Raw genomic sequence first — 14724 nt, 5'->3', positions numbered from 1 at the left:
AGATGAAAAAATAATTACCACCCATGCAGTATAGCGGCTGCTTCCTTGTGATACATCTCTCTGATCTCTGTCTTCTCTGCTTCTCATATGTTGCCTCAGAGCTTGGAGGCACAGCAGAATAGAGACTCACATTCAGTTAAATCTCTGTTTCTCTTCCCCTTTAGCTCCAGAAGTACTAGGTCCAGAGAAATATGACAAATCCTGTGATATGTGGTCCCTTGGTGTCATCATGTATATCTTGTAAGTAGCTTGGCTTGTTTGCACTCTGCTTGGGAATTACTTTGAATTTTCTGTTCTCTATATTCTTGATTTTATTGAATCTAAACAGGCCCTTCAGTATATCAACTTTTTAAAATCGGTTATGCGGTTCAAGATAATTTTCAGTAAGCACTAAAGGTGATGCACAGAATATGCTTACAAGTTCAGCTTATCTGCGGGCGGGAAGAGGGTGAGCAGGCTGTCAAAATGGAAATAGTGATAGAGCCTAATTATAAGATAGAATGGAAAGATTGCATGTCTTGGTATTGTTGCTTATACGTTCCATTCTAGAAAACAGTGATTCATGGGTACAAGGGTATCAGCAATGTTTATAAGCTTTATTCCAAAAGCTAATCTTGACATTTAAATCTCTAAGCAGTTTTATATCATATTGGTTGATATTTTACCCCTAGTCACCAAGGCACCATTTTGAGTTAAAGTTCATATATGAAAATGCTAAAACATAGGTAATCCCAGAGTTATGAGCGTTCACTTAATGCTTGTTCAAAGTTACATGATGAGCACCCCCTAGTGCTTACGAGCAAGTCCCAAAGTTACGAATATTGCAGCACCACGGTAGTTGTTCGCCCTTATGAGCAACCATAGTGGTTTTGCAATATTCACCCTGGTTATTCCCTCCCTCCCCACTCCCACCCTGGGTCTCCCTAGGCATCAGGCCTTCAATACTCACCCTACAAAGATTGAGATTCTTCACTTTCTTGGCTGCTCCAGGCCTTCATCAGTGTGTTCACAGGGAATAGAGGCCTAAAGTAATACAAGATCACGCAAGATCAGTGGGGTGAGATCTCATGTTACATGATCTCATAGGCCTCTATTCTCTACAACAGAGAACAGAACTGAAGCTGGGGGATGCTTCCACGTGCCTCTGGAGGCTGGATTGGGGCTCTGGAGGCGTTTTCCAGGCTGCTGGCCCCAGATCTGAGGCCAGGGAATGCTTCTGCACATCCCCCATGGCCCGATCCAGGCTCCAGAGGCCTTTTCCAGGATGCAGTCTCCTGGATCTAAGGCTGAGGAATGCTTCTGCACCCCCCTCAGCCCGATCCAGGCTCCAGAGGCCTTTTCCAGGCCGCTGCCCCCAGATCTGAGGCTGGGGAACGCTTCCGCGCCCCCCCCAATGGCCCAATCCGGGCTGTAGAGGCCTTTTTCAGGCTGCTGCTGGCTTCAAATCTGAGCGGCAGCGGCCTGGAAAAGGCCTCCGTAGCCTGGATCAGGCCACCGGGGGGAGGGCGCAGAAGCTTCCCCGGCCTCAGATCCGGGTTGCAGCAGGAACCACGGCAGAGAGGAGACGGATCTTTTCCAGGTGAGTCTGGAGTGGCAGGAAAGGAGGGGGAAGCATGCAGTATCTTACTGTGTCAGGGAGGCCTTGGGGACCTGTTCCATCACTAGGCCCTCCATGGCCTTCCCCATCCTGAGATACCTCATGTTCGCTTAACGAGCCGTATGCGTTTTAATGAGCAAGGAAGTGATCTTGTTTGAGATAAAAGATTCACTCTATGAGTTTTCGAGTTACGAGTGGAATGGCGGGTTCCATTACACTCGTAACTCAAGGACTACCTATAGACAGACAGATAAAAATAAATACAGCTTTACTCTCCAGTTTCAAATAAGTGAAGAGGAAGTGGAGGTAGAGTTTATGATGTCCATACTGGGCTGTAAAGGTTTTCTAAATATCTTAGCAACCAATAGCCAGCATAAACTTCTCTGTCAGCTCTGAAGAGAGATACCTTGTCTTGTCATTTGAGTATTACTATTATAAAAAAATAATTCACCTTTGGGGCCAGAGAGGGGGGCAGGAATTCTTTCCTAGTTGTGCCAAGTTTCTACAACTGAGAGCAATGAGGACAATCCATACTTTCTTCTTAAGAGCTAGAAATATAGCAGGAGCGAAAAGCAGTTAATTGCCCTTGGATTTTGAGGAACAAAAGATCAAAAACAAAGAAAGAGATATTGGGTCCTGGTGTCTCTACTTTTGGTAGATGAGCCAATATTGATGGACCCTTGACTCTAATAGCCAAGGACTGTGATAAAATTCTGCCCCATAATTCAGAACACTGAAAATATCTAAACCAGGACACTGAAAATATCTAAACCAGGTTATTGCTAATGCTGTCATACAAATTATTGCTTTCTTGTGCCACACATCTGGACAAATAATACTTGAATTTCCTTCACAATCCCAAAATCTGGGGACATGCTATGAGAACTCAAGATTATTTAACTATTTTTTCTCCTCCCCCCCCCCCTGAAAAAAAGACCCTTTCTTTCAGTAACCTAAGCCATTCATTCCAGAACGGGTATCCCTTCTCATCATGTAAATTTTCCAGAATTAATGTATTTCCCAAACAAAACAAAAGTAAAGGGCCAGTATGGCAGGTAAGGACACACATATTCCTGTGAATACTTAAAAAATGATAATAGGAAGTGATGGCTACTGTCTGCAGCCTACCATAGCAAATAGCTGCCATTACGGTCAATTAGGCTACTTCTGGCTCACTAATCCACTGTTTGGTTAACAGTTGAGAGTCCAGTCTCAGAAGGGAGGTAACTGAAAAAACACTGTCAAGCTACTGGAAACATGATAGTGCTGGTAAAGAGAGTGCCTATGGGAATTTATTCTTGAATTTAATCTTCCCAGCACAATCTTTATTAGGATTACTAAATTAAGGAGCGGTATATTATTAAAGCTTATTCCTGCTCCTCTAGTGATTAATATCACTGCCTCTCTCATTCTAAGTGTAGTCTTGAGGTCATGAGGGGTAGGACACTTTACTCTTTTCTTTCATGAGAACTCAGTGTATACACCTTCTATCATCAAACATTATATGAGTAACCCTTGGAAGGGATGACTGGACAATAGTAATTCACACTCTACTGATTTCACAGATATTATGTGGGACTGCCTTAGAAAGTGACTAATGCAAAATAATTTCTTTCTCAATTTTGTGTAGACTGTGTGGCTACCCTCCTTTTTATTCGAACCATGGTTTGGCAATTTCTCCAGGGATGAAGAAAAGGATCAGGATGGGTCAATATGAATTTCCAAACCCAGAATGGTCTGAAGTATCAGAAGAAGGTAAATGTTATTATGAACTTCAACTATTGTTTGGTTTTGGAAAACAAACAGAAAAAGAAATGAGTGAGATTAATGGGTTTCAAGGTAAAAAAGGTAAAGGTTCCCCTGCACATGCGTGCTAGTCATGTCCGACTCTAGTGGCCGGTGCTCATCTCCGTTTCAAAGCCGAAGAGCCAGCACTTGTCCGAGGACGTCTCTGTGGTCATGTGGCCGGCATGACTAGACGCCAAAGGTGCACAGAACGCTGTTACCTTCCTACCGTAGTGGTCCCTATTTTTCTACTTGCATTTTTACATGCTTTCGAACTGCTAGGCTGGCAGAAACTGGGACGAGTAACAGGTGCTCACTCTGTTACGCGGCACTTGGGATTCGACCCACCAAACTGCCGACCTTCTGATTGACTAGCTCAGTGTCCTAACCCACTGAGCCACCGCATCCCTAATGGGTTTCAAACCCATGCTTAAATATGAATAAGACAAGAATAAAGGGTCTTAGGAGAAATTGTATAGTTTTCTATGTTTGAAAACTTAAAGTTATTCCACAACCTGGCCAGAGAACTGTTTTGTGAGTTTTGTATTCATTCTTATACTCTGTTCTTAAATGAAGAAGAGATGTTGGTAGATTTCTCTTCAGCTTCTGCTATGTAGAATCAGCTGGAGAAGAACATATTACTAGAAGCATTTTGAATGAGAGTTCATAAGGAGTATGAGTTTTTAAGAAAGCAGACTTTAAAAGTTCCACTATCTTTTTTTCATGTATCTGTAATTTTCAGCACTCACTATAGTGTTTCCAATACTTTCTTTAATGAAAGTCATTTCACATGTTGACGAAATATACTGTCATGGCTTTTCCAGATGTATTAGATTGTACTTCTCATTATTTTTGGCCAGCGATTTGGAAAAGATAACGGAAGTTCAAATCCATCATATCTGGAAGGTGCCACACTTGGGGGAATTGGCTTGTACTAGATTTACTGTCCCCTTCATGGATTACTGCCTTGTCGTGGCGAAGGGGCTTGCATAATTCAATGAAGCCATGAGCTATGCCGTGCAGGGCCACCCAAGACGGACAGGTCATAGCTGAGAGTTCTGACAAAACGTGATCCACTGGAGAAGGAAATGGCAAACCACTCCAGTATCTTTGCCATGAAAACCCTATGGACAGTACCAAAAGGCAAAACGATATGACGCTGGAAGATGAGCCCCTCAGGTCGGAAGGCGTCCAATATGCTACTGGGGAAGAGCAGAGGGCTAGTACTAGTAGCGCCAGAAAGAATGAAGCGACTGGGCCAAAGCCGAAAGGACGCTCAGCTGTGGATGTGTCTGGTGGTGAAAGGAAAGTCCGATGCTGTAAAGATTTTTTCTCCATAGGAACCTGGAATGTAAGATCCATGAATCAAGGAAAGCTGGACGTGGTCAAACAAGAGATGACAAGACTGAACATCGACATCTTAGGTATCAGCGAACTAAAATGGACAGGAATGGGTGAATTTAATTCAGATGACCATCAGGTATACTACTGCGGGCAAGAATCCCTCAGAAGAAATGGAGTAGCCTTCATAGTCAATAAAAGAGTAGGAAAATCAATACTGGGATACAATCCTCAAAATGACAGAATGATCTCAGTTCGAATCCAAGGGAAACCATTCAATATCACAGTAGTCCAAGTCTATGCCCCAACCACCAGTGCTGAAGAGGATGAAATTGACCGGTTCTATGAAGCCCTACAGCACCTTATAGAACTAACACCAAAAAATGATGTCCTTATCATCATGGGGGATTGGAATGCTAAAGTAGGAAGCCAAAAGATAACTGGAATAACAGGCAAGTTTGGCCTTGGAGTACAAAATGAAGCAGGGCACAGGCTGATAGAATTTTGTCAAGAGAATACGATGGTCATAGCAAACACTCTTTTCCAACAACCCAAGAGACGGCTCTACACATGGACATCACCAGATGGTCAACACAGAAATCAGATTGACTATATGCTCTGCAGCCAAAGATGGAGAAGCTCTATACAGTCGGTAAAAACAAGACCAGGAGCTGACTGTGGCTCAGACCATGAGCTTCTCCTTGCAAAGTTTAGGCTTAAACTGAAGAAAGTAGGGAAAAGCACTAGGCCAGTCAGGTATGAATTAAATCATATCCCTGTTGAATATACAGTAGAGGCGACAAATAGATTTAAGGAATTAGATCTGATAGACAGAGTGCCTGAAGAACTATGGACAGAGGTTCGCGACATTGTACAACAGGTAGCAACCAAAACCATCCCAAAGAAAAAGAAATGCAAGAAAGCAAAATGGCTGTCTGAGGAAGCTTTGCAAATAGCTGAGGAAAGGAGGAAAGCGAAAGGCAAGGGAGAAAAACATAGATATGCCCAATTGAATGCAGAATTCCAGAGAATAGCTAGAAGAGATAAGAATGCCTTCTTAAATGAACAGTGCAAAGAAATAGAAGAAAACAATAGAATAGGGAGGACCAGAGATCTTTTCAAGAAAATTGGAGAGATGAAGGGAACATTCCATGCAAAAATGGGCATGATAAAGGACCAAAATGGCAGGGACCTAACAGAGGCAGAAGAGATTAAGAAGAGGTGGCAAAATTACACAGAAGAACTATACAAGAATGAGCTTAACGTCCCAGATAATCACAATGAGGTGGTCACTGACCTCGAGCCAGACATCCTAGAATGTGAAGTGAAGTGGGCCTTAGAAAAGCTGAGCAACAACAAAGCTAGTGGAGGTGACAGTATTCCAGCTGAGCTATTCAAAATCTTAAAAGACAGTGCAGTAAAAGTGCTACACTCAATTTGCCAGCAAATTTGGAAAACTCAGCAGTGGCCACAGGATTGGAAAAGATCAGTTTACATTCCAATTCCAAAGAAAGGCAGTGCCAAAGAATGTTCAAACTATCGCACCATTGCACTCATTTCTCATGCTAGTAAAGTCATGCTTAAAATCCTACAAGCTAGACTTCAGCAGTATGTGGATCGAGAACTACCAGAAGTGCAGGCAGGATTTCGAAGAGGCAGAGGAACTAGAGATCAAATAGCCAACATACGCTGGATCATGGAGAAAGCTAGGGAGTTCCAAAAAAACATCTACTTCTGCTTCATTGACTATGCTAAAGCCTTTGATTGTGTGGATCATAACAAACTGTGGCAAGTTCTTAAAGAGATGGGAGTACCAGACCATCTTATTTGTCTCTTGAGAAACTTATATGCGGGTCAAGAAGCAACAGTGAGAACTGGACACGGAACCACTGATTGGTTCAAAATTGGGAAAGGAGTCCGGCAAGGCTGTATACTGTCGCCCTGCCTATTTAACTTATATGCAGAGCACATCATGAGAAAGGCAGGGCTAGATGAATCAAAAGTTGGAATTAAGATTGCTGGAAGAAATATCAACAACCTAAGATACGCAGATGATACCACTCTAATGGCAGAAAGTGAAGAAGAACTAAAGAGCCTGTTGTTGCGGGTGAAGAAGGAGAGTGCAAAACTTGGGTTGAAACTTAATATTAAGAAAACCAAGATCATGGCATCTGGCCCTCTCAATTCATGGCAAATAGATGGGGAAGAAATGGAGGTAGTGACAGATTTTGTTTTCCTGGGCTCCAAGATCACTGCAGATGGGGACTGTAGCCAAGAAATTAAAAGACGCTTGCTCCTCGGGAGGAAAGCCATGGCAAATCTAGACAGCACACTAAAAAGCAGAGACATCACCCTGTCAACAAAAGTGCGTATAGTCAAGGCTATGGTCTTCCCAGTTGCAATGTATGGCAGTGAAAGTTGGACCATAAGAAAGGCTGAGCGCCAAAGAATTGAGGCCTTTGAACTGTGGTGCTGGAGAAGACTCCTGCGAGTCCCTTGGACTGCAAGGCGATCAAACCGGTCAGTCCTAGAGGAGATCAATCCTGACTGCTCTTTAGAAGGCCAGATCCTGAAGCTAAAACTCAAATACTTTGGCCACCTAATGAGAAGGAAGGACTCACTGGAGAAGAGCCTAATGCTGGGAAAGATCGAGGGCAATAGAAGAAGGGGACGACAGAGGATGAGGTGGCTGGATGGAGTCACTGAAGCAGTAGGCGTGAGCTTAAATGAACTCCAGAAGATGGTAGAAGACAGGAAGGCCTGGAGGAATGTTGTCCATAGGGTCGCGATGAGTCGGACACGACTTCGCAGCTAACAACAACAGATTTACTGTGCTGATATGCTTAGATAGACCAGTTTGAGAGCAGTGGCAGATGAAGTTGCAGCGCTATATCTCTTGGACTAAAGGAGAAAATTTTGCCCTCACCATCATCATATCATGCGTATGAGAAAACATAATGCACATTGTATTGATATATCTGGTGTTTTCTTCCTTCAGTTAAACAATTGATTCGAAATTTGCTGAAAACAGATCCTACCCAGCGGATGACTATAACAGAATTCATGAATCATCCATGGATCATGGTAAGAGCTCAGTTATTTATTAGAGGTAGATATTTGCTGTCTAATCTAGGAACATCTGAGAATTTTTTTTAATCCCATTTATATCCCGCCCTTCTTTGAAGACTCAGGGCGGCTTACAATTTTAAGCACAAACCAATGTGCTTAGCAATAGCCTTCATTCTATGTATATGCCTGCTTATTAGGGCTTTCGCCCCCCCCCCAAGCGGCATTATTACAAAGTCAGCTTATTGCCCCCAACAATCTGGGTCCTCATTTTACCTACCTCGGAAGGATGGAAGGCTGAGTCAACCTTGAGCCTGGTGGGATGCGAACCTGCACTAATTGCAGGCAGCTGGTGTTACTTAAGGAGGCATTAGCCCACTGCTCCACCAAGGATTAGAATATACTAATTTTCTCTTTCTTTTCTCTCCATAGCAATCAATGCAAGTGCCACAGACACCTCTGCATACTAGTAGAGTTTTGAAAGAAGAGAAAGACCTTTGGGAGGATGTCAAGGTAAGTTCCTACATTCTACATGTCATATATTTTATTTATTATTATTAAATTTATTTATATCCATATGCTGTAATGATAAAGAGTATGCATAGACAAAGTACTAAATGAAGGATACCTCCCCCCCGTGTATTTCAGTCTTATACTAGAAAAATTTTAATCTGTTAAAAGATTGATCAAAGAGGTCCTGGCTGAATCTGCAGAAGACCCACATTTTTATAAATGTTTGGTACCAGCTATTATTGAGAATTTAACCTATGTCTTGCTGTACAGTTAGAATAAAATATAGCAGGGAAAGGCAGGTAAAAGTTATTTGAAGATATTTAATTTATTTATTTATTAGTTGAATTTATATACCGCCCTATTCCCGAAGGACTCAGGGCGGTTCACAGGGCAATTAAAACAGTACAAAAAAGAATAAAATGGAATTAAATTAGTACAGGCCCACAATTCCTAATAACAATAAAATTAAAATTTTAAAATTAATTTAATATAATTTAATTAAATACTTCAAAATTTAAGATCCCTCAGTCCAGGCCAGACAATTCGAACAACCAGGTTTTTAAGTCCCGGTGAAAAGAGCGAAGGTCGGGGGCAGTCCGAAGCTCCATTGGCAGTTCGTTCCAAAGGGCTGGCACACTCACAGAGAACGCCCTCCCCCTGGGAATCACCCGCCGGCAATCTCTAACCGGCGGAACCCTAAGGAGGCCCTCCCTGTGGGCGCACACAGGATGATGGGAGACTGATGCTGGTAGCAGGTGCTCCCTAAGGTAATCCGGACCCATGCCAATTTGAAATAGAGGCAATAATATTCTAAAAAGCCAACACTGAAAATTGCAGTTTTCCATGTGTGGCCCCAAAAGATAAAGAGTGGGGATTTCTAGAGAGGTGAATGCATGCTGATTTATTTTTATGAGACCTCTAGCACCTTTTCTAAATTTGCTGTGGCTTCATTTATCTGTTGTTAATCTCCTGCAATTTTGTTTCCTGTCTACCCCCAATTTAGGAGGAGATGACAAGTGCCTTGGCCACTATGAGGGTAGATTATGAACAGATTAAAATAAAGAAAATTGAAGACTCCTCTAACCCATTGCTCATGAAGAGGCGGAAGAAAGCAAACACTTCTGAAACTCCGGATCTCCCTCACTGAGAATTCAGTAGAGCCAAGCTCATGGTTGTGAAAGCAATAATGATACCTATATATTTTTTAAACAAATTGGAAACAAGATTGTCTTATCAAACATGTGGAATTCAGTTCTTTATATCAGACTAATTACTTGCCCTTCATGTTTCTGACATTTCTAGGATGAGGCAGGAGACAGCTGCTGTACGAATACAACCTGCTATTATTTTTAATTTTTTTATGGTCCAATAGGAAAAATATTCTGATAATTGGATTTTTATTGGTAAAATCTGCCCTGGTAATCCCCTGTCCCCCAGAAACACTGAAATTTATATATGTATTTAAAATTACTGTAGAGTTGAAATCCCAACAGAGTCTTGTGCAAAGTATTATGGTGTTTTGTTTTGTTTAAAGATAAAGGCTTTTGGTTTGTTTCAAAAGAGCTTCTGGGCCATTGAAGAAATGCCATCTGAAACAGGCATTGTTGATTTTTTTGTCTTCATTTAACAAGAACTGTTCTGTTGTTCTTGCACCTTGTAAAGACTTCAGTTTGTAATCTTAAAAGTTATTCATCAAATGTCCCAGTGTAAGATACCCTCTTAAACTGGAAGCCTTCTCTCTTTCTGTCACTCACTGGTATGCACAGGATTATTTCCCCTTTGCTTGTGATTTAGTAGATCAAATATAATGCTGTAGTAGGATGGTTAGTAGAAGGAGGAAGTCCCCACTTTTTGTAATTTAACTTGAATTTCTGAGGGATAATGGTGGGATCCATGATGCACTCAGAAATCAATTATGATCTCAGGGTATTTAGGTGGCATGACAGAAAGAAGATGCTTTCTGGTTAACTGATCTCTTTCATTAGCTGATCCTGGAGCACGTATACCAAAATATGTCTTGTTGCCCAGTTTCCACCATCATCTCATTCAGTGTTACAACTGAATCTATTTTAAAAGATCTCATGCTGTTGCATTTTATAGCTGCTCATGGTGGTCCCTTTTTTCAGAAACACAAAAAAGATAAAATTACTAGGAACCCACAACTCTTGGGACTGTCTGCTTACATTTGAGAAAGGGACCGCATGGAAGCTTCAGATAGGTTCACGTAGGGTGGAGTCTGCCCCTGCTATAATGATGTAAAACGAGAGATACAACAAAAATTAGCTTTTTTGTTGGATGAATCCCTGAACTTTTGTAGTTAGTAGTTGGCCACATGGCACAAATATGTGATGATGATGGTGTGAGTTCTGTTTAGAAAACCAAAGGGCCACAATTTTATTTTGAATAAGACGGGATATATCTACAAGGTTTGCAAACTTCATCTGGTATTATCTTTTTTTTCTTGGGCACATTTATTTAAAATTGAGAGTTCTTCTGATTCTTACGAATATTTCATGGAGGGGAAAATCTTTGTATACAAGTTTGCCTCATTTTCCTGATGGTCAATTTTTCTGTTCCCCCCCCCCAATATATCCTACCATAAATGGATATCTTTTACCACATTTGTTTTATTGGTATTTTATTTTATTTTTTAAGCACACATACTTGCTTTCCTTTAAATTTGAAAAGAAAACTTTAGTTTTTAGTGACATTTTAGATACTGTAAGGAACTTTAATTTGTAAAAAAAAATGTTCAGTTTGTTTTGGTGTCTTATTGCTAACAAGAGGATTTGGTCTGCTTTCCTGCTTTCCCTCATTTTGGATTAAAGACACCTAATACATCAGTGTTTGCTTTTGTGTTTATGTGTGTTAATTGTTGCCTTGCACACCAGACTGACTGGACAGTTTCTGCTATGAGAATTACATGCCACCTGAGAAGAAGCTTTATTGTTATCAACATATTTGCATGCTTTTGCACATATAAAAATTTCCAGCACAGCTCCTGTATCTCTAGTTCCGTCCAAGCCTATTTAAAAGAAAATCCTATCATCTCTTGTGAGTTTCCCAGATAAGAGCCTGGGTCTCATTGGACAGAATAGCAAAGGATTTTGGTGGCCTGTCCTTCAGTAGTCACAGACACATTCATTGTTGGTTTTGGTGATGCAAAAAATAAAATCCCTTAATCTGCCAAGTAATACACTGACACACACACACACACACAAACACACACACACACACACACACAAAGCTTGAACAATAACAAAATCTTTTTGTACATAGGTCAGGATAGATCAATAAAGATTCCCTCTCCAATTCCCTTAATCATAATATCAAAATCAAATTAATACATTTCTGGTTGTAACAGAGACAGTTAGAACAATTATCAATACATTTTCACAGATACTTATCCACGTCCTGTTTTTAAGTTTTATCTAATTTCAATACAGTGCTCCAAATTAGCCTATGGTATCTAAGAAACTTAATTTTTGGGTAACCCACATGAAATATTAACATTTGATTGCTATATTCAGCTGGAATCCTAACAGCACGTCTGATAACTAGAGTTTGACAAAATATTGGAAATACAATTCTCTGTAGGAAGCAGCTCTTCAGTTTGGCTGAATATTTCCTCTAGATGGAGCCAATTGTTTAAATTTGGAGCTATTACTGTTCAGAAAGTGAATGAATGTTGGACCTTTTCAAATGAGTGTCTTAATTTCTGGAAATATGTTTCTTCTAGTTTCCTCTAGACGGAGCCAATTGTTTAAATTTGGAGTTATCACTGTTCAGAAGCGAATGAATGTTGGACTTTTTCAAATGAGTGTCTTAATTTCTGGGTTAGGCTGGGCAGTTTCTGTGTGATATCACATGCAGCATTTTTATTTCCAGTGTTTTTGGCTAATAGGTTTTGATTGTGGTGGGGCAGGGTGAGAAACAAACAGAATGGGAAGGTGTCAGATATCTTTCATTTTGACTAAGTCCTGTGAACTGAACTGTTGGCTTTGGCAACATTGCTATTTGTATGAGCACAAAATTATGTGAAAGTTAACAATGGTGGAAACACAACATGTCTTCTTTGCTGTTGAGTCAATGTTTCAAATAAGAATTTGACATTTGGAATGAATTGTCATTTAAGAAGCCCTGGGTTAAATAAAAAGGATGTGAAAACGTGGATCTCAGCATATCCCAGAGAACCAGAGAAAACTCATTATTTCAGTCATGCAAGATGTTTTAGTGGTTTCCTTGCTTTGTAGAAAAATGTGAGATCCAAAAAACTATAGGAGCATTTTTAAACATTTGTTCCTCTTAGTGATGCTTGTAAACTTTTGGCAGTTTGCCGAATGTGCAAAACTTCATATAGTCATTGTTGGGAACAACAGTAATATAAGGAACATAAAAAACAATCCAGATCCATTCACACAAATTTATGACCTGTATTTTTTGAGAATTTTTTTTTAAAAAAATAATTGGCCAGTGCTTTTGATTTTTTCCCCAGTTTGATGAGATTTAATCTCATCCACCTGGGCTTTGCTCCTTCCTGCTTGCATCTCTGTTCTCTAGTATATAGTTTTTGAATGGTTGGGTTCTTATGTTAAGAGGCATTTCAATTTTTCATTATATTGGGAAAAATGTCATCCTTCTATCCAGAAGTTAAAGGGAATACTGCCCAAGGATTCTGTACATATGTTCTATTTTAGAATAAAAAATCTGCCCAAGGGAAGCTAAAATATTTATCTGTTCTAGGAAGACAGTATTTTTTTTTTCAATGAAATGCAATTTCATAAAAGAAATGCAATTACTTTAGGCATTATTCAGACTGGTTATTGAGTCTCTGACTGCAGAATACATGGATGACTGTATATTGAAATAGTGCTCTTGTCTTCTTTATCTCTTTAACTACTTGTTTGCAAAATCTAGAGCAGACATGTCAAACACAAGGCCCGGGGGCCGGATCCGGCCCGCGAAGTGGTTTCATGTGGCCCGCGAAGCCATCCTGGAAACAGTGAGGGAACGGCCCCCACTGCCTTGGCCCTGGCCCAGAGACCCTCCTTCTGCCAGAGACCCTCAGATCTGTCCCACTCCTGCCCAGGCCCCCACAGGCTCCCTTGATATGAACAATGTAGAGCTGGTCACGCCCACCCAGTAGGCCATACACACTCTAGCCACACCCACCCAGTAGGCCACGCCCACCCTGACCATACCCATCTGGCCCCCTGAGGGCAACCGCAATGCTGATGCCGATGCGGCCCTCAATGAAATTGAGTTTGACACCCCTGCTGTAGAGTGAGATCCCATACTGGTCTCCCAGTGCTATCTTACCTAAATGTCACTATAGCTAGTTTCCACCCCCCTTAACCCTTCAAGCGGGAATCTTGTAACCATTTGGGACTGATGAGCACATTTGGAATTTTGAATACATTTTACAGACTTTTCACTAAATGATGGTTCCATGGGACATATCCTTTTGCAAAAATTTTCCTCAAAATATGAAGGTGAAGAAATGTTTTCCTATTTGGGGAATCAGAGAGAATAAAACTAAAGATCTGAAGGGAAAAATGCAAGTTTAAGAAAGAAAAAGAGACAGCATGATTTTTGTCATTTCTAGATAGACAAAGCTACAGTGAGAATGAATATACAATGTTCACTGCAAGAGTGAGTGAACTTTTTAAGATGCTGAGCACATTTAAGAGTTTATTGAGAATACAAAATATCTGCTATTGGAGAAAGGCTGTTTTGTTCACAAATTGTTATTAAAGTGTGTCAATCAAATCACATAACAGAAATTTGCTAGAAGATAAGGTCTTTGTCATCTCATTTAGCCTACTGTTGAGTGCTCCCTACCAACATTTTCCCCCATATACTCATTGTATAGTAGTGATCCATTGCTTTTATTTTTTTGTATTCTGTCTTGCCATTACCAATTTTTTTTAAAAAAAAAACCCTCCTAAAATTTGCCAAGTCAGCTAGGGCAGAAGATACTAAACAAAGTACTTAGGATTTCAGTTGTGTCTACAAGAGCCATACTTCTGTTATCTTGATTTTTTAGCTTCTGTATGTCACAATGGGTTTGGCTGGAGGGGGAATTCTGAGTCAGAACAGTTCGGTTTGCCATCTTGTATTGGAAAGAGTAACACACCCCTTTTTTTACACTTTGCTCTGAAGTGATAATGTAATACATGTGAAATAGAATCTATTTCTTTGAAGGCCTCATTGTGAAAAGGAATTTTTTTGTAAATCAGTGGGAGGTGATAAGTGCAAGAGAGCTCCATCTAAGAGATTTAAGTGCGATACAGTTCTTAAGTAGGTGTTTTTGGAAACATAATGGGAAATTATTCAATTTTATGTCGAAATGATGTCCTTTCTGAATATCAGGCTTTGTGAGATAGTTGGTGTCTGTGTGTTTGTGTATACCCACATACATA

The 14724-nt window shown here is 40.5% G+C and overlaps 1 protein-coding gene across 1 annotated transcript in view; it reads left to right on the top strand.

Moving 5' to 3' along the window:
- MAPKAPK2 (MAPK activated protein kinase 2) overlaps positions 1–11137 on the top strand; it is a 73919-nt gene extending 62782 nt beyond the window's left edge. Inside the window, exons 6-10 of the mRNA XM_081324497.1 lie at positions 165–240; positions 3228–3352; positions 7722–7807; positions 8222–8302; positions 9306–11137. Coding sequence (XP_081180623.1) covers positions 165–240; positions 3228–3352; positions 7722–7807; positions 8222–8302; positions 9306–9449 — 512 coding nt within the window. The 3' untranslated portion in view covers positions 9450–11137. The remainder of the gene's footprint in view (positions 1–164; positions 241–3227; positions 3353–7721; positions 7808–8221; positions 8303–9305) is intronic.
- The last annotated feature ends 3587 nt before the right edge of the window (positions 11138–14724 follow it).

This window comes from Vipera berus (assembly GCF_964194415.1).
Source record: "Vipera berus genome assembly, chromosome: 3".
Taxonomy (NCBI): domain Eukaryota; kingdom Metazoa; phylum Chordata; class Lepidosauria; order Squamata; family Viperidae; genus Vipera; species Vipera berus.
Note: the sequence above shows the minus strand (reverse complement) of the source record. Positions and strands in the feature narration are given on the sequence as shown.